At 39.7% G+C, this 20,509-nt stretch overlaps 1 protein-coding gene across 6 annotated transcripts in view; it reads left to right on the top strand.

Moving 5' to 3' along the window:
- Positions 1 to 20,509, top strand: part of itpr1b (inositol 1,4,5-trisphosphate receptor, type 1b) — an 86,272-nt gene that overhangs the window by 26,167 nt on the left and 39,596 nt on the right. For 5 of the 6 annotated variants that reach the window (XR_015712946.1, XR_015712947.1, XM_087801651.1 and 2 more), the window contains exons 24-41: positions 47 to 240; positions 300 to 438; positions 504 to 555; positions 610 to 775; positions 847 to 1,014; positions 1,350 to 1,421; positions 1,480 to 1,617; positions 1,682 to 1,807; positions 2,495 to 2,695; positions 2,775 to 3,026; positions 4,148 to 4,273; positions 4,338 to 4,466; positions 5,054 to 5,174; positions 6,726 to 6,910; positions 8,582 to 8,730; positions 9,149 to 9,260; positions 13,421 to 13,547; positions 14,994 to 15,178. Coding sequence is in view for 4 of the 6 variants with exons in the window: in XM_087801651.1 (XP_087657777.1) it covers positions 47 to 240; positions 300 to 438; positions 504 to 555; positions 610 to 775; positions 847 to 1,014; positions 1,350 to 1,421; positions 1,480 to 1,617; positions 1,682 to 1,807; positions 2,495 to 2,695; positions 2,775 to 3,026; positions 4,148 to 4,273; positions 4,338 to 4,466; positions 5,054 to 5,174; positions 6,726 to 6,910; positions 8,582 to 8,730; positions 9,149 to 9,260; positions 13,421 to 13,547; positions 14,994 to 15,178 (2,642 nt within the window). In the remaining 2 variants the exon portion in view is untranslated. Of the gene's footprint in view, positions 1 to 46; positions 241 to 299; positions 439 to 503; positions 556 to 609; positions 776 to 846; positions 1,015 to 1,349; positions 1,422 to 1,479; positions 1,618 to 1,681; positions 1,808 to 2,494; positions 2,696 to 2,774; positions 3,027 to 4,147; positions 4,274 to 4,337; positions 4,467 to 4,538; positions 4,557 to 4,821; positions 4,849 to 5,053; positions 5,175 to 6,725; positions 6,911 to 8,581; positions 8,731 to 9,148; positions 9,261 to 9,463; positions 9,557 to 12,339; positions 12,379 to 12,779; positions 12,828 to 13,420; positions 13,548 to 14,993; positions 15,179 to 20,509 lie in introns of all 6 variants that reach the window. The other variant, XM_087801655.1, reaches the window with a different exon arrangement.

The following is a 20,509-nucleotide window of genomic DNA, read 5'->3' as shown; positions in this document are numbered from 1 at the left end:
TTTCTGATCTTAATCGCGTGTTCATGACCAGCCACTGTCTCTGCAGGTGGCAGTCACGTGATGAAGTCCATCCACGGGGTCGGAGAGCTGATGACCCAGGTGGTCCTGCGGGGCGGGGGTCTGCTGCCCACCACACCCGCTCACCAACCAGAAGGGGATGTGGTCAAACCCCAGATTGAACCGGAGAGAGAAGACATCATGGTGATGGACACGAAGCTCAAAGTCATTGAGATCCTTCAGGTACCTGACATGAGTTCCTCTGGTTCTGCTCGACGCTGAGACGGTTTCGTTTCTTTCAGTTTATTCTGAACGTGCGGCTGGACTACCGCATCTCTTGCCTGCTCTGCATCTTCAAGCGCGAGTTTGACGAGAACAACCAACAAGGAGAGAACGTCCCGACACAGAACGGCACGAGTGGTTCACCAGGACCGATGCCGGGTATGAATTGAATCTTCCCCTTTTTTTCCTCTTCTCCAAAGTGATGTTGATGTTTGCTCCATCAGGAAACCTTGACTTCGAGAACATCGAGGAGCAGGCCGAAGCCATCTTTGGAAGGTACATGAACTGAAATGAAACGTGAAACTGAGATCCTTGACATGCTTGTCTCAGTGAGGAGAACACACCGCTGGACCTGGATGACCACGGAGGGCGGACGTTCCTACGAGTCTTGTTGCACCTGACCATGCACGACTATCCCCCCCTCGTGTCTGGAGCCCTTCACCTCCTCTTCAGACACTTCAGCCAGAGGCAGGAAGTCCTCATGGCCTTCAAACAAGTAAAACACTTCAGAATTCCCAACTTTACTTTATGATATTTGTGTCATTGTACATTTTTTATTGTGTTCAGGTCCAGCTCCTGGTGACGAGTCAGGATGTCGATAATTACAAGCAGATCAAGTCCGACCTCGATCAGCTGCGTTCCATCGTGGAGAAGTCGGAGCTTTGGGTCTACAAGAGGCAGGGAGAGGACGGGATGGATGGAGACGGACCCTCAGAATCTGAGAGCAAAAAGAAGGTCTTAACTCATTTGAGTCAATGTTCAAGAAGTTTTTCTGAAATCATTACTTCCTGCCATAAGAATGAAGTGATTTCGGGTTTATCTGTCTGAGATGTTTGATTGAAATGGACATTTTTCAATAAAAACATTAGAAAGGAAGATGAACAAGGAACTGATGATTTGGGGAAACACCGTTTGGATCCACAAATCTTTTGAACGATTCTTCTTCATTCTTCTTCTTGTTGTGTGTGTGATGTAAGCAAGTTTCGGCCCCTTAAAAAATGAACAAGTTGACGTCAGACATAAAAAGAAAATCCATCCAGAATATGAAGGATCTCTGTTGTTGGTTTCAGGGGGATTCACTGGGATCCAACAAGAAGAACACAGAGAGCACCAGCAGCTATAACTACAGGGTCGTTAAAGAGGTACGAGATCCCACCTTGACGTACATCAACCATCTCACACTCTTCTGTTTGCGTCTAGATCTTGTTGCGTCTCAGCAAACTGTGCGTCCAGGAGGGCAGCTCGGGCAGGAAGAGTAAGAAACAGCAGCAGAGGTTACTGAGGAACATGGGAGCTCACAGCGTCGTGCTGGAGCTCCTGCAGATCCCGTACGAGAAGGTGCTTGAGACTCGTCTGTACAGTTGTTGCTTTCAGGAGTTTCTGACGTTGCCATCTGAATCAGGGAGAAGACGTTCGGATGGAGGAGATCATGAAACTGGCTCATGAGTTTCTGCAGAACTTCTGTGCTGGAAACCAACAGAACCAAATTCTTCTCCACAAACACATCAATCTGTTTCTTAACCCAGGGGTGAGTTTGCACATGAAACAACCAGTGAAATGTCATGTTTCCAACAAAGACAAGATCATAATCCACTAATAAAACACAGTAATTGTGGTGACCAGATCACACTAAAGCAGGCTGTTGGTTGAATTTCATTTCGGAACTTAACATTTTTTTATTGGAAGTTATTTAAAACTTTTTTTTCAATTGGCTTTGTGTGGAACTATTGAACCAACATTTTTAAATTACATTTAAAAGACTATGAATGAATAATTGTTAAAAATAATTTTTGAATGATTGGAATCCGAATATAAAAAACAACATTTGTGACGTTCAATTCAACCCTTTATTATTGTGATGACTTTAATACAATATACTTGTGTGCAGGGAAAGACAAATAATGGTTACAATAGAACAGGAGACTAATTCAGGCATAAAGTATCACACGTCAAAGATTGCAATCTGGCACCTGTTGCTGGGAAAGTGTTGTCTTTAAGCTCTGCAGCTGTGAGTTAAATATTTGAGGGAGACGCAGCAACAGGCGCAGCAACAGGCGCAGCAACAGGCGCAGCAACAGGCGCAGCAACAGGCGCAGCAACAGGTCAACCTCTGGAAACAAAAACAGAAAGTTTTAGAGTAAAACTACAAGACATGTTGATTATAATGACAGGTTTGTAAACTGAAGTCTTCCGTGTCTCTCACCTTCTCGCACAGATTCTTGAGGCCGTCACCATGCAGCACATTTTCATGAACAACTTCCAGCTGTGCAGCGAGATCAACGAGCGAGTGGTTCAGCACTTTGTCCACTGCACCGAGAGCCACGGGCGACACGTCCAGTACCTCAAGTTTCTGCAGACCATCGTGAAGGCCGAGAGTAAATTCATCAAGAAGTGTCAGGACGTCGTCATGGCCGAGGTGCATCGTCGTGACCTTGAAAAACATCTAAACCTCTAAATTAAATATCTGCTGACAAGTAAATCCTTCTCTTCGGCAGCTGGTGAACTCCGGCGAGGACGTGCTGGTGTTCTACAACGACCGAGCTTCCTTCCAGACGCTGGTCCAAATGATGCGTTCTGAGCGGGACCGCATGGACGAGAACAGCCCCCTCATGTACCACATTCACCTGGTGGAGCTGCTGGCCGTCTGCACCGAGGGCAAGAACGTTTACACTGAGATCAAGTGTAACTCGCTGCTTCCCCTCGACGACATCGTCCGCGTCGTCACTCACGAGGACTGCATTCCTGAGGTACGGAGCACGTGGTGACGTATGGATACGGCTTTTTGTTCTGCTCATGGTCGGATCCAGATTCACCCTCTGAACAACCGTCCTCTTCTGTTCAGTCCGTGGGGGTTAAATACATTTCATGCTCGTTTAGCTCTTATTACTTGAATTTCTGTTTTCAACATGTCCATGAAAAAGTCTGTTCTTGTCTCTTGAGCACAGAAACGCGTTATTCTGCCACTTATCTAATCTCGTTTCCAAAGTTATAATTCAATTTAAAATGATTCTTCTCGATTGCATTTTTAAAATGTTTTTCAATTACACTTGTGGAACTTATTACCTTAATCACATTAAAATACCAAATAATTTCTTCACTGGGTCAAGAAACCTTCAGTTTAAGTAAAATCCTTTCACTGAAACCTCGTACAAATTAGATCAGGGAGAAAACAACCCTCTAAGAAAGACTTTCTGACTTTCTACGCTTCTTCAAAAGCTGCAGATATTCATGAAGGCTGTTCAGGTTTTGCTTAAATCAGTTTATTTAATACTCTAAATAGAAAAGTCACCTGTTGGACCCAATGAACTGTAAAGAAACGACATCAAATTGTTTTAACAGACGCATCAAAAACTGTTTCTCCTCTTTCGAATACACCTCACTCGAACCTCATCACATTATCACCTACCCCTCCTTTAAGTATGAGCAAAAGTGTTTTTTAAAACTCTCAAAGGAGCAGTACACGTGCAAAGATTGATCCTCTGGCATGTTTATTTTATTCACGGCTCTTGTTGAGTCACTTTCTCGTTTCATTCTCCTGGTAAGTTGGAAAAGTCTCGAACTCTTCATATGAATATTATTTTTCACCTACTGGTGAAAAGCAGTTTTTTTGTCACATGACGTCTCAGACTCTTTGGGTTAAGGAAGTTAAAATAACAAAAGTTCTACTACATGAGTCATGACGGATTCAATTGAAACCAACCATTGCAGAAAAGTATAAAAAAAAGTGAAAATGTTACGTATTGCTGCTTTAATATACACCGGTATATATGGAGAGGTTTGAGATGCTCTTGGATCATCATCTTCATCACCTCTGATGCGACTCTACAGACCTTCAGTTTTATTATCTAATGGAACTCTGGTGCTGCAGGTGAAGGTCGCCTACATCAACTTCCTGAACCACTGTTACGTCGACACGGAGGTAGAAATGAAGGAGATCTACACGTCCAACCACATGTGGAAGCTGTTCGAGAACTTCCTGGTGGACATTTGTAGGGTAAGAAACACTGAGATTTCCAGCATCTGTGAGGAGAACACAGCGTTGTCTCTTGTCGTCCCAGGTGTGCAACAACACCAGCGACAGGAAGCATGCAGACACCATGCTGGAGCGTTATGTCACCGAGACGGTCATGAGCATGGTCACATGTTTCTTCAGCTCTCCTTTCTCAGACCAGAGCACGAGCCTGCAGGTAACACAAAGCCACAGTATGACGTGTGAGATGATTGAAACAGACTCAATGAACTTTCTTCCTCCTGCAAAGATGGCTCGTAATGTGTATGTAAGTCACCTTTTCTGTCCGTCTACGCTTTAGTTCTTTCTTCCTTAGTCTTTGTGGACGTTCCACTGCGAGACATGTGGCTGAACTACTGACACAGTCACGCACGGATCCGATGCGGCCTGCAGTGACGCAACTGCTTCAACATTAGTCCTCTTTGTGCCTTCACAGTTCCCTTGTTGACCCTGTTTTGTTTCAAGTCCAGTAAACAACATCTTATGTAAGCCAGTTACTCCCAATCACATGAAATGTGTTTTCTTTTAAACAGGCAGCTATTCTGGGAAAGATAACTGAGGTATTTATTGTGTCCGGAGGCGGCCACATGCTACTAGATCGGTGGTAGAATCCAATTAAATCCTGGGTCCCACTGTATCCCCTAGTTGTAAAAACAGACGTCCCACTGATCCCAGACCTGCACAAAATTTACTGTTTAAATCTAATCTGAGTTTCTCACATTTGACTCCTATAGTAGTCATTTGATCTTATTTTTATGTTGACAGACCCGTCAGCCAGTGTTTGTTCAGCTGCTACAGGGAGTATTTCGGGTATTCCACTGTAACTGGCTCAACCCGGTCCAGAAGGCGTCTGTTGAAGCCTGCATCAAGGTTCTCTCTGACGTGGGTAAGATGCCGACCACCAACACCTACCTTTGTTATTGCAATTATTAGTGATGGGTGCTTGTCCTCATGATCAAGACACATAAGACGTACACATGAGTCTCAGAAAATCATTGAAAAGCACAAATAAAAATTTCTTGAGATGTTTCTTGCAGAAGTCAGTAGATCATCAAACACAGATGTTTCTTGAAGGAGTCAGTAGATCATCAAACACAGATGTTTCTTGAAGGAGTCAGTAGATCATCAAACACACATGTTTCTTGAAGGAGTCAGTAGATCATCAAACAAAGATGTTTCTTGAAGGAGTCAGTAGATCATCAAACACACATGTTTCTTGAAGGAGTCAGTAGATCATCAAACACAGATGTTTCTTGAAGGAGTCAGTAGATCATCAAACACAGATGTTTCTTGAAGGAGTCAGTAGATCATCAAACACAGATGTTTCTTGAAGGAGTCAGTAGATCATCAAACACAGATGTTTCTTGAAGGAGTCAGTAGATCATCAAACAAAGATGTTTCTTGAAGGAGTCAGTAGATCATCAAACACAGATGTTTCTTGAAGGAGTCAGTAGATCATCAAACACACATGTTTCTTGAAGGAGTCAGTAGATCATCAAACATAGATGTTTCTTGAAGGAGTCAGTAGATCATCAAACACAGATGTTTCTTGAAGGAGTCAGTAGATCATCAAACAAAGATGTTTCTTGAAGGAGTCAGTAGATCATCAAACACAGATGTTTCTTGAAGGAGTCAGTAGATCATCAAACACACATGTTTCTTGAAGGAGTCAGTAGATCATCAAACATAGATGTTTCTTGAAGGAGTCAGTAGATCATCAAACACAGATGTTTCTTGAAGGAGTCAGTAGATCATCAAACACAGATGTTTCTTGAAGGAGTCAGTAGATCATCAAACACAGATGTTTCTTGAAGGAGTCAGTAGATCATCAAACAAAGATGTTTCTTGAAGGAGTCAGTAGATCATCAAACACAGATGTTTCTTGAAGGAGTCAGTAGATCATCAAACACACATGTTTCTTGAAGGAGTCAGTAGATCATCAAACATAGATGTTTCTTGAAGGAGTCAGTAGATCATCAAACACAGATGTTTCTTGAAGGAGTCAGTAGATCATCAAACACAGATGTTTCTTGAAGGAGTCAGTAGATCATCAAACACAGATGTTTCTTGAAGGAGTCAGTAGATCATCAAACACAGATGTTTCTTGAAGGAGTCAGTAGATCATCAAACACAGATGTTTCTTGAAGGAGTCAGTAGATCATCAAACACAGATGTTTCTTGAAGGAGTCAGTAGATCATCAAACACAGAGATGGTTCTTGAAGGAGTCAGTAGATCATCAAACACAGAGATGGTTCTTGAAGGAGTCAGTAGATCATCAAACACAGCATAGGAGCAACAGCCTGGAAATATTTCAAAAGAACCAGTTTGTTGCTGAACCTGAATGATTTGCATCCCTTTATAGAACAGTCATAATTCCTACTGTACACGGTGACACCAACTCACTTTGAGATGTTTGTTCAATGTCTCTCCTCACAGCCAAGAGCAGAGCCATCGCCATCCCCGTGGACCTGGACAGTCAAGTCAACAACCTGTTCGTCAAGTCCAATAACGTGGTTCAGAAAAGCATCCTGAACTGGAGACTGTCGGCCAAGAACATGTCCAGACGGGACTCTGGTCTGACCACGTCCAGAGACTACAGGAACATTATTGAACGACTCCAGGTCAGTGAAGGGTCGATCAACTCGAGGAGAAGAAAAAATAATTTTCATCATCAAGTGACTTTTATTGACTTTAATAAATGGGAGAATAATGAAAAGAAAAAAAAAACATAAAAAGGATCAAATAAACATAATTATTTGACAAAAAACTATGTTGAAAATATACATTTATATGATCGTTCTAGTGTAACTAACAACGCTCTGAGTAATCATCACTTCTCTGAAACAACAAGATACTTCTACGTGAGTCGAGCGTTCGCCCTGTTTTCTTGTAACGCATGACTCAGAATTCTGTGGAAGGCTGAGCGATCGTCTGGTTCCGTTCAAGTGAAACCTTTCACACAGGAAACGGATGATTTGGTGAAGGGAGGGTTTTGGTTTTGATGACGGAGGACAAACTTTTTTTTTTGGTTTCAGTTGCGCATTTTGATTCCAGCCTTAAAAAAAAAAGTTTGGTCTTTTGGAGAATCATGACACACTTTCTTCAGGGTCTGAGAAGAGGTTGTGTGAGGAAATAAAAGAGAAAAATGAAGAGTTATCAGCAACACTCTTCAGTCAGCCAGGACTCCAGGGTGCGCCCAGAATATTGACTGTGCGACTATATTTGAGATCGACACGGTGAGCCGGTCACAAATGAAGACCTGCACCTATATAGTGTTTGCAGAACGGAGCTGTAAGATGAAAATAAATCAAGCTCCACGTAACGCTCGCTGACTGAACCTAAGCCCCGCCCCCCTCGCGTGCGCCCGCGACAGAAACAAGCGATCAAAGACCCCCTGATGGGGCTCCATGAGGTTTTTGAAAACAAGTATTGGTATAAATGTGGGCGTTTCATTGAAATGTTTGCGTCGAATGACGCATGAAATACGTCAGCTGTCCTGCAGTTCAAATGTTATTTAACGAAAACTGTTACCGTAAGACGTCACTTCGCTGATATCAGAACAACATCCGTCACACACACCCGTGAGTCTTTACATACAAAAGACAAAACAAACATGAATCAGTTCAACAAACTGCAGTAAATAAACAAGACATTGTTGTGATAATTATCTTTAAGTTACATTTCACTTCAAATTCAAACTTCACTCATTTTCTTCTCACCCTTGTGTCGACTAAGGTTTGGAATTATTTTCAGAGTAATCTGTCCTTTTTGGAGACAAAATGTTTGTTCATTTTAATGTAGCGACTGGAGCTCAGTGGTCTTCGTCTTATATTATGATGTTATGATGTTTTTAACGTCCATCTTGGATTGAAGCCTCGACATGAGAGCTTTAGGCTGTGGGTGATTAGAGTTGAATTTGGGGTGAACTATCACTCACTAATATTTGAATTATAGTTTGTTTAAATATAGCATAAAGGAAAAAAAGAAAGTCTATATTATATATTTATCTTTCAAAATTAAAAAAGGGTTTTGCTGCTCCTAGTGTGTTCTTTCCTGTAGGAAACAGGTCCAAACGGCTCTTTGAGATGTAAAGGTTTGCGACCCCTGAGCTAAACTATCATTATATCATTATTTAACACACATTGACAATTGTTTTGCATCTTTCAATGTTGGCTTTTTCTCTTATAATCTATTCAAATACTTTATTCCAGGTTGTTAACATTGATCGATAGGAGGCTCACATGTTATTACAGTAGCCGGTCATAATGAAACGGCCGTCTGTTGTTCTCCAGGACATCGTGTCTGCTCTGGAGGATCGACTCCGGCCGCTGGTCCAGGCCGAGCTCTCTGTGCTCGTGGACGTCCTGCATCGTCCGGAGCTTCTCTTCCCCGAAAACACAGACGCTCGCAAGAAGTGTGAAAGTGGAGGATTCATTTCAAAGTAGGCGTCGCCTTCCATTGTCTGCTTTGCTTTTGAACGCGTCCATATCAGCAAATGTGTCCAAAAAAACCCACTAAACAACAAGGTGTGAATGAGGTTAAAGACTCCCTCGAGGCCTCGGCATCTAAGAGACTCTTCTGTAGAAGAACTCTGGGTTCAGATGCAGATCCGATGTATTCATCCTACAAAAAGTACGATCATAGAGAAGACTTTGATGACGACACATCTGAGAGTTCAGATGAACTTGTTGTTTCTTCTCAAATGTGTTCAAATGATTAGATGATCAAACCTGATGTTGAGGCTGAAGGTTAGATCACAGGCTGATGTGGCTCGTTCTTCACATGGATGCTGGAGGAGAAGTCAAGGTTGATCTCTGGATCTCAAGGAAGTTAAGATCTGTTGGATGTCTCGTCGTCAGATTAATCAAACACACCAAGCAGCTGCTGGAGGAGAACGAGGAGCGTCTGTGCATCAAAGTGCTGCAGACTCTGAGGGAGATGATGACCAAGGACCGAGGCTATGGGGAGAAGGTACTTTCACTGTCACTCACGCTTCTGTGAAGCGCTGACGTCCTGATGATGTCTCACACAATGGTACACGTCGTGAATCCCATCACTTAGATGATGTCAAATAGTCGATAACGAAACTAACTCATAACTACTAATCGACTAACGTGTCACGTCGGTTTGTGAGTGACAGCTTTCACTAATCTACTAACGCTTTTCTCTTGCAGCTGATTGCCTTTGATGATGAGAGTGATGTGGCTGAGGTTGATCATTTTCCTTCTTTCATTCTGTCTAGTCTAGTGATCGTCTCCCAGGAAACCGTTGAATAAGTCCTTAAGTTTCCATCCATGACTGGGCTGCTAGCGCTCCATCCCTCCTTCACGTGTCTTCATGTGGTGACGTTTATTCCATCCATACCGTCTTTGTTATCGTTTGAACTTTCGTTGACGGCAGTGACCTCTGAGAGACGACAGACGAGATCAGATCAAAAGATATTTACGGCAGAATCCATTAGTCTCGCCCCCTCCGTGGTTAACTGGATTATTCAGAGGAACTCAAATAAATATTTGTGTTTGAAACATTACACAACCTCTTCAAACTGCCGTGAGTCAAATGAAAACGACTAAAAGTCAAGCGTTCAAGTGTCAAAACTAAAAACTGTTCTCAATGTTAGATAAAAGATGAAGGGGATTTTATTTTGAAGTTTTATATGATTCACACTTGTTTTCACTCCATCAAAAGTCCTGATCCAGAAACAATTAAACAGTGTTTTCCTTTTTTATACTCGATTAAATGTCATTTTTAATCTCTTTATGTTTCTGACATCTTTTTGCAAACTAACCCAAAAATAACTTGTGTTGTTCTGTTTTTTTATTTTGAGGCGAAACATCGACTTCCTTTATTATTTATTTTATAATAACTGATCTACTCTGAGCCACTAGTAAACATAAAGAAATACTTTGTGGATGTTTTAAAATAGTGTTTATGTACAATAGTTAAAATAAAGATTGTTAAGTGTTTTTCACACGTCGTCTCTAAAAACGAATATACAGAAATATATCATATTTGTTTGTTATTCAACTCCAAGTTGATTTCAAGATCATGTTTAGTGTATTTTTTTATGTTTTCTAGTGAAACATAGATCTTCTTTATCTCGTCACCGCGGTAACGGTTGAATCATTAGATTATAATCCAGACTAGGGCTCTGACGATCACACACTTATGATTTCATTTAAATTTAAACACTGGAATTATTGGCGACGGCAAAATAAATGTAAAAAAAATAATGAATAAAAATAAATTTTACATTTGAAGTTTTACCAATTATTTCACTTTATTTTCAAAGACGGCAAATACTCAGATGGAAAGAAAAAGGAGAAAATTATATTTAACATTTTATTTAGAGTTGAATGTGTAGTTAATAATAAACTACGATCAGGAAGTGACATCACACATTAATGCCTCCGTGTTCTGTCCGAGTGGAAATCCCCTCGTCCGTGTGTTTTGAGAGACAGGAACTTGTGCTCGAGCATTTCAAGAATGCACACACACACACACACACACACACACACACACACACACACACACACACACACACACACACGTCTCTCTTATTCACGAAGCGATCTATATAATTATCAGGCCTTTTGTTTGTTGTCACGACCCAAGCATTCCTCGCCGCCGTCCTCCGCTCGTCACACACGGCGCTGAATTATCCAGGGAGTGTAACTGGAGACGGGATTAGAGCCGGCGATGCCTCACCTATTAGCCGAGGTTATCTCATTGTGCCACGAATAGAAACATGATCAAACTGGTCTGCGTTCGTTTGCTTTTCCTGCCTCACGTGTCGCTGGAGAGGCTGAAAGGTCACATGAGAGGATGTCTGCCTCGTACGCGGTGACATAATACGGGCGAGAACGCTGCCAAGTCAGTGCGAGACATGTGTGTGTTATATAAAGAAATGTTCTCCTTTGATTTCTGCTCGTTTAGAAGAATGATTTCTGGTTGTTTCTCTCCAGGTTTGATGATGTGAGAGAATGAGATAAAAGTGCTTCAAGGACAGTAATGTTGCGGAGGAAGTGTTTAATTATTTAGTAACTTTAATTTGATTTATTGGAAAGTGCGCAGCTTTTATTAAACTTCAGTTTAAAGATTCAAACGTTTCATGAATAATCAGCAGGAGGAAGTGTCTCCGTGTTTAGATCATCAGTAGTTTATTCATTATTATTTTATTATAAATTACATGCAAAGTATATATCAATATTTTTAATTATTTTCTACAGTTAAAGATGTTACAAATGTTATTTTCCTTCTCAACTTTTCAAGAATAAATTAGATATTTATTTTATTATTATAGTCATTAATTAAAAGTATAAATGATAAAAACAGATTCTTAAAAACCTGTCCAGGGTGTCCACGTTCCAGTGACCTATAGAGCTGGGACTGGAACCTAAACGGTAAAAAAAAATAAAAGTTCCAAATGAATTTGAATTGAATCTATGAAAGTTAAAGAAAGATATGAAGATGTTGATAATACAAAATAGATGAAATGTCAAGTCATTATCTGATCTTCAACATGACTTGTGTGGTCGAGACAGTAGTGAAGTGAGTCAGGGGTCTCTGATGTGGGAAGAGAAACGAGATCATCGCTGCTGCTGCTGCTTCATCTTCACTGTCATGAACGCACTCCAGCCGTTAATCTCTGACTCCAGCTGTGTGTGGCTCGTAGATCAGGGCTGTTCCACGGAAGGTTCTGGTCCAGACTCTCACGGATAAGGGTTTTTGTTGCCAAAAAGAAGATCAGACTGTAGTTTCTAGAAGCTCCAGGTTGAATATCAGGGCGTCTCAAACCACGTGACACTGACACGAAAACATCGAGGTTTGGATATTAAAATATTCGAGGTCTGCTCCGAGTGACGAGACTGATGAAAAGTAGATTCAAAATGTTGTGAATCATTGAGTCGTTCAGCAACCGTTCAGTTGGTTTGAACTCCTCGTGAACATCTGGTTTCCGTGGAACAGCCGAGACGTAGAGCGTAGACCAGGAACTAGTCACCGTGTCTCATCACTAACCCACTAACTTCATTCTTCTGTGTCCACGTAGCTGACGCCTCCTCCGCCCGAGCCCGAGGTTCCTGCCGAGGTGTGTTGTTTTGAGACCCCTGTTAGATCCGCTGACCCTGCACCGGGTCGCGCCTCATTCCACCGCCACACATGTCCCGTCATGAGCGAGGAAACCATCGTGTGTCGCGTCTGAAAACTGAGCCGCGACTCATGAATACGCTTTGAAATGTCAAGTCATGCTCGACCTGGACGTCACACAGATGCTGGTCCCGTGTGTGTGAAGTCGTTTTCGTGAAGGATTTGATTCTGTTTAGATTTGACGAAGAGAGATCGATGATTCTGTTGCATGATCTTCCCTCACGAGCACTTCCTGCCTGCATGTTCCTCCTGCATGTTGTTGATGAATTAATTTCTAATCCACACTTTTGTCTTTGACTTCTTTACTGCACTGCTTTCTGCTTACTCACATCACCCTTTAAGGAGCTTGATCCAAACCTGCCGCAGAAGCAGCTGGAGGACCAGAAGAGGGTAGGTACCCTGTGTGGGCGGCTGGGCCGCCATCTTTGATGGACAGCTGTCAGTCACGGCGGCTCCAGAGCATGTTGACCTTCTTCTTAATGCACGAGGCGTGAATGAAATATAGTTTGGTTTTCATTCACAAATTTTTATTATTTATGTTTCATGAAATTAAATGTTTCACGTTTGAAACTGGAATTTTAGTTTCTGGAAGTTTAAAGAAACAGGATGCGACGCCGAGCGCTTTAGGATCTGAGATACTTGAGTAAGTCTGGTGAGTTCCTGAGACACGATCTTGAAATTTGAGGTTTCGGCAGCAGAACTGGGCAATCCCCCGCATGACGGCACGACCACACCAGTCTGCGAATGACGGCGCCGACGACTCATGAGTGTTTGTGTCGATGCACGACAAAAATCCCAGTCAAGTGTGTGACCTTTTCTCACAAACCTCTCACTGGCTTGAAGAGTTCGACACCATCTCCCCAGAGTCGTGAACGGTTGTGTAGTTCAGAGCTGAAGTCTCCGAACCGAGTGACGCGTGTTTGAAAGTCAAACGACACGTTTTCTCTGAAATAAAAGTCGTAACACAAACTTCTCGCCGACAGGGAGAAGCTCTGCGACAGATCTTGGTCAACCGTTACTATGGGAACGTGAAGTCGGGCCTCAGGAGGGACAGCCTGGCCTTCAGTGCTGGTCCGCTCAGCGCCGGAGCAGCAGGGAAGTCTCCCACAGGTCGGTGTGAAGTCCAGCCCGACTGTGAGGAAAGTGTGTCGACCTCACCCAATGAATCGAGAGTTTATAAATGTGTGGTTTAACTAATTAACATTTTAAACGAATGTAGTATCTGAAAAACCACATCGACCACATACAGTACATTCTTTTTTATTTTAGAGTTTTTAAAGTGTCATCCAAACGGATCTGAGAGAGAATGTAAACTCTAGTGTTATTTTTGTGAATGTTGCACAACTTCAGTTGCGATTTTAGAGTTTGGTTCCCTTTTATTACCAGAGTAGAACCACCAGAGGAACAGCTTTTTATTCTTTATTACTAGTGTTGTGTGAAGTTATTCAAGGGCTTATTCTCATTTTATTTCTTGAATATTAGTATTATTATTGTTGTTAGAAATATCTTCTATGTTACTTCAGTGGACTTTAGACACAAAATCAATCCTGACTGGAATACAAATAAAAAAATTCACAATTTAATAAAAGTAGTTCTCTATAAAAAATGGTACTTTGTGTAACATATCAGATGTGTATTTGTGTAGCATTAGAGTCGTGGTGCTGTTCAAAAAAACATCTGAATTGAAATTTATATGTTTGGGCAAATCGCTTTAGAAAAATGTACTTTTACTTAAACTTAACATGTTCATTGTTTTTTACTTAACTAGCTTTTTTGAATGTACTTCTTTAAACACAGAAGTAAAAAGTCACAAAACCTGATTTATTTTTGTCACTTCTGGTCAAAAAGGTTTGGTTTCTAGGATCATATACAAGGGTCTTTTCTTTTTCTGTTCATGTTTTAATTGACTTTATCAGAAAAAATAAATATATATATATATATATCTGACAAATACCTTTATTAATGTATTATATTTAACACTTCAAACTTGTGTTTTCAACCCGTCCGCGGGTCATAACTGAATAAATTGATGCAGAGAACGACGGCTCTTCTGAGCACAACACAAGCCGTGTGGTTGCCTAGCGACCGGAGCTGCTACGAGAACAGGACGTGTTCTTGTTTGCTTTAATGTTCTTCTACGACGCTCTGATGGTCCTGATTATCACGGCGTCCGCTCGCTTGTGGCGGCAGATGTTTTTGTACGTTCTTTCAACTAACTTAGTGATAGTAAACAAAATAGTATCTACAAATATATTGTATAAAATGTATTTTATAAATTATAAATGTATGATATAACAAACTTATCTAACACAAGCAAGTACAACTATAATAGATGGAGATTTAAGTAAGTTACATAATGATGTTTAATCAATAATTATATTCATTAGTTTAATGCGTTCATTTTAAACCACAACAAGTTTACATTCAATTTATGTTAAAAACAAAACATGTCTGTTCCAAACCATCACAGGTGCAGCTAGTTTAGTTTATTAGTTCAACTTGTTTGTTGGTTGACCCGTTCCAGTTGTCAATCAAACGTCCGTCCTGCTCCCACAGTGGTCAGTTCTGGGGTCGGAGGTCGAGGGGAGCTGAGTCTGGCGGAGGTCCAGTGTCACCTGGACAAGGAGGGCGCGTCGGATCTAGTCATCGACCTCATCATGAACGCTACCAGTGACCGGATCTTCCAGGAGAGCATTCTACTGGCCATCGCTCTGTTGGAGGGCGGGAACACCGTCATCCAGGTGAGTCCAGGTCGTCGGGTTCGTGGAGGTCGACGTCTTCGTTTAGAGTTTAAAAATCACTGACGAGTTGTTAGTTACAGATGTCATGCACATTTATAAACCATGAGGACCTCGGGTGGGAGATGAACAGTATCAAGTATTCCATTGAAAAGATGTATATATATTTAAATATGTCTTTATTATTATTACAAATATTTGAGCTTATTGTTTTTACCAAGCATGTTATTTTCATCAGTTTCACTCACAACATGGTTTTTCAAACATTCTATTCCTTATACCAGCATAAGATCCACGATTGATCTTCTCTTTATCGAATACTTACGCTTTTACTGCGACAGAAGAATTTATTTGATGCTGTATTTTGTTGTTGTCCTCGTTCCACGACGTTGGTGGTGAAGACGTTTTAAGGTCGAGAACCTGCTGCGGATCATTTCAAACATGTTGTTTTGAGTTTGTTTACAGAAGGTTTGTGTGTTGATATGTTTCTGATGGTTGTGATGACAACAGTGACCACAGTTTTCTTGGGTTATATCATGTCTTACATCAAATATCTCGGTGAAGACGAAACATTCTTTGAATGATTCTCTGTCAGCTGCCGTCTGTGCGATAGTTACGTTCTCTTGATGTGACCTTTGAACTCTGGGTTCAACTTTGTCATCACCAGCTGATTTGCATAGAGATTTTTGTGGCTCCGGTGTGTTGTGTTGCACAAACAAACCTGTTGCATAACAGGCTTGTGTTTGCATACGACCGACTGACGAGGCCTGACTTAGCACAGTGTACACAACGCCGCTCGCATGACTCCGGTTACATAAGCCGGTGCCTATCGAGCGCCTTGACGCCCGGAGCCCGGGGCCTCTTAACATTCCTGGACTTTAAAATGGGTCATGTTCTACTAGTATAATGAGGGCAGCCCAAGGTAGAAACCATCAAAGGTCTTAAGGGGGTTCAACAGGTTCAACTGACCTTTGGTGCAGAGAGGGAAAAAAACGGCAAAGTTTTTTGTTAAAGATGAAAATATGAGAAAGTAAAACAAGAAAATGACAAAACAATAGACTTTTCTCATGTATTGTTGACAAATGTATTGTGTGACTATATTGTCAACGATGAAACAAAGGATCAGAACACCTTGCACTTACTCTATTCGGACACTAGGGGCAGACAGTAACACAACTTGAAAAACTACCAGGAGGGACTTTATTTAAGACTTGTGCTGTGTCTCAAATTGAATACTTCTCTTAGTACACTAGAAGTTAGTATCATCAGGATAGTGTACGTACTAACTAGTAACTAATCCTCCACAGATAGTATGTCTCAAATCAAACTCTGCTGCTACACACTAACAGGAAATGACGCGACAGCTTCTCCTTCTACTACTATTTAACAATGGTTTCAAACAGCTGTAGGAACACTAGCGCCACCTGCTGGCAGCACGTTTTGCAAGTTTGGAAAAAGAAATAATGAAAAAATATAGAATATGAGAATCGATATATTTGCGAGATATTTATGCTGGTATCAGCAGCGAAGACGTGTCATCCTGCTACTGCTGCTGAAAATGCACCTGTAAGTGTATATATATATATATGCATTTATATATGACGTAACTTCCGTTTAAAACGTCACTAAGATGGAGCCGTTTAGGGTGGTTAGTGTCCATCGATCCATACTCAGTTTTGTGGGCGTTTTAGTGACAATTTAGTGTGTATGGAGCACTACATTTACATACTAAGAATTGAGACGCACTTACGCACTAAAAATACTAACTTTCAGTACGCTAGTATGTGATTTTAGACACAGCATTAGTCTTGACACGATGCTGTCTCGCTAATGCTGGAGCCATTTCTGCTGATGCAAAATAAAGTGTGTGTGTGTGTGTGTGTGTGTGTGTGTGTGTGTGTGTGTGTGTGTGTGTGTGTGTGTGTGTGTGTGTGTGTGTGTGTGTGTGTGTGTGTGTGTGTGTGTGTGTGTGTGTGTGTGTGTGTGTGTGTGTGTGTGTGTGTGTGTGTGTGTGTGTGTGTGTGTGTGTGTGTGTGTGTGTGTGTGTGTGTGTGTGTGTGTGTGTGTGTGTGTGTGTGTGTGAGTGAGACACACACACACACAAGTGAGCGAGAACATTTACAGTGAGCTCACACACAAGACGTGTTGATGTTACTCCAGTTCTGACATTGTTACAGTTCACTGCTATTATTACTGTTCCACTGCTCATGCATCTTAAGTTATTAATATTGTTTTATAATTTCTGTCTCTGAGTCGTGGAAGTAACTCGTCTAAACGTTACTCTGACCTACAGAAGGATGTTTGGCAGAACTATATCTTAGCGAGGAGTTCAGTTCTTCATTTAGAGGAGAGCAAACTGGAAGAAGCTGAAATTCTTCTGCTGTGAATACCAGCCATGAGTCAGAGGTCAAGCACCGTCTTAACCTTTCAGTCGTTCATGTGAGTGACCCCTCAAGCCAGGTCTCTAGGTGACCCCTCAAGCCAGGTCTCTAGGTGACCCCTCAAGCCAGGTCTCTAGGTGAGGCAGTGAACAAAATGAGGTTTCTCTGTGTTCAATAGTAGAAGGACACCCATGATTTACTTGTTCTTGAATGAAGATATAATGGATTTTAATCATAGATCAGTTAATAATACTGATCGTCACCACTGTAGTTACAAGTAATAAATGATATTCAAGATAAAAGCCACACTGGGAAGGTTGAATGCATTTGTTTCTGGCTCCCCCTAGTGTTGGACCAGTATACTGGCATTGTAGTAAAACACCCAAACTTGTTTACAAATCAATAATAATGGGTTCAATGGGGTCATTTTCTAGTTTGATTTGTTGTTGGAAACTGAGACAAATAATCCTCCCAGTACTTTTGCAAAAGTGGAAATAAATGCAATCACCGTCTCGGATCCTGCAAAGCTGCTGTAAAGCAAAAATGTTTTTTTTTTACTGATACTACCATAATGGAAAGGTTTCCAGGCTCATCTATCGAGGAGAAAAATATCTACACACTGCTCAACAAAGAAAAATCTGTTTGCAAACACCACAGTTTTCCTGATAAAGGTCTCGAACTGAAACCTTTTCTTGGACAGTGTGTCAGGAGTTTGACTTCAACACCATCTTCAATCTGCACTTGAATGATCTTGTCAGACGTGCATCAAAGACTTTAAAAAAGCAACCTTGGCTAATTGTTGTCCTGGACTGACCTCCTGCATCACAGGCGAGCTCTGATGGGTGTGAGATCCAGAGTGAAATCACCATCAGCAGCTGCATCACATTTGCAGCAGTTACATAACGCCGGGCATCTGGAGACAAAATGCTTCTTGTTGTCTAAATGGAAAGCAGGCGAGAAAGTCTTGGAGAGACTTGTTTGTTTTTGCAATGAAGAGAGCGGAGCCAGTGAAGGTCTGGAGTTCCGACCCGAACTCTGACGTCAAGTTTCCTCGTCTCACAATCACACATGTTTGATGAAAGAAACATTAAAGCCTCGAGAATCCAACGTATCGTCGAGACATCGTGACACAGTTGCGTCCGAGTGACTCGGTTCTCTGTTGTGATCTTAAATCTTGTCGACGGTTCACGAGTCGACTCGGGTCACTGACCACACCAGGGCGTCATGTGACACGTGGTCATAAACCATGAGGGTTTGTGACTAGACCAGGTCAGCGGGTCCACGGTTCAAGCAGTTTAGTGGCAGTTAAAGAATGACTAGAAGACTTGGTTTATATTCCTTCAACCATTTATACTCATTCAGATATAAACCGTCATCTTGAACCAGTTCAACAAAAGTTACAACCTAAGGAATCTTAGTTAAGAACTCATTAGTATTCAAACAAATGATTAAAGAATCTTAGTAAATAACTAATTAGTATTCAAACTAATTAGTAAATAATCTTGGTTAATAACTAATTATTATTCAAACTTATTATTAAAGAATCTTAGTTAATAACTAATTAGTATTCAAACTAATTAGTAAATAATCTTGGTTAATAACTAATTATTATTCAAACTTATTATTAAAGAATCTTAGTTAATAACTAATTAGTATTCAAACTAATTAGTAAATAATCTTGGTTAATAACTAATTATTATTCAAACTTATTATTAAAGAATCTTAGTTAATAACTAATTAATTAGTAAATAATCTTAGTAAATAACTAATTAGTATTCAAACTAATTAGTAAAGAATCTTAGTAAATAACTAATTAGTATTCAAACGTATTATTAAAGAATCTTGGTAAATAACTAATTAGTATTCAAAGTTATTAATAAAGAATATAAGTTAATAACCAATTAGTATTCTAACTTATTATTAGTGAATCTTAGTATATAACTAATTATTATTTAAACTTTTTATTATAGAATCTTACTAAATAACTAATTATTATTCAATCTTTTTATTAAAGAATCTTAGTTGATAACTAATTAGTATTCAAACTAATTAGTAAAGAATCTTAGTAAATAACTGATTATTATTCAAACTAATTAGTAAAGAATCTTAGTAAATAACTGATTATTATTCAAACTAATTAGTAAAGAATCTTAGTAAATAACTGATTATTATTCAAACTAATTAGTAAAGAATCTTAGTAAATAACTGATTATTATTCAAACTAATTAGTAAAGAATCTTAGTAAATAACTGATTATTATTCAAACTAATTATTAAAGAATCTTAGTAAATAACTGATTATTATTCAAACTTATTATTAAAGTATCTTAGTAAATAATTAATTAGTATTCAAACTTATTATTAAAGAATCTTAGTAAATAACTAATTAGTATTCAAACGTATTATTAAAGAATCTTGGTAAATAACTAATTAGTATTCAAAGTTATTAATAAAGAATATAAGTTAATAACCAATTAGTATTCTAACTTATTATTAGTGAATCTTAGTATATAACTAATTATTATTTAAACTTTTTATTATAGAATCTTACTAAATAACTAATTATTATTCAATCTTTTTATTAAAGAATCTTAGTTGATAACTAATTAGTATTCAAACTAATTAGTAAAGAATCTTAGTAAATAACTGATTATTATTCAAACTAATTAGTAAAGAATCTTAGTAAATAACTGATTATTATTCAAACTAATTAGTAAAGAATCTTAGTAAATAACTGATTATTATTCAAACTAATTAGTAAAGAATCTTAGTAAATAACTGATTATTATTCAAACTAATTAGTAAAGAATCTTAGTAAATAACTGATTATTATTCAAACTAATTATTAAAGAATCTTAGTAAATAACTGATTATTATTCAAACTTATTATTAAAGTATCTTAGTAAATAATTAATTAGTATTCAAACTTATTATTAAAGAATCTTAGTAAATAA

The sequence above is a fragment of the Callionymus lyra genome, chromosome 10 (genome assembly GCF_982586985.1).
Source record: "Callionymus lyra chromosome 10, fCalLyr1.hap1.1, whole genome shotgun sequence".
In the NCBI taxonomy this organism is placed as follows: Eukaryota; Metazoa; Chordata; class Actinopteri; order Syngnathiformes; family Callionymidae; genus Callionymus; species Callionymus lyra.
Note: the sequence above shows the minus strand (reverse complement) of the source record. Positions and strands in the feature narration are given on the sequence as shown.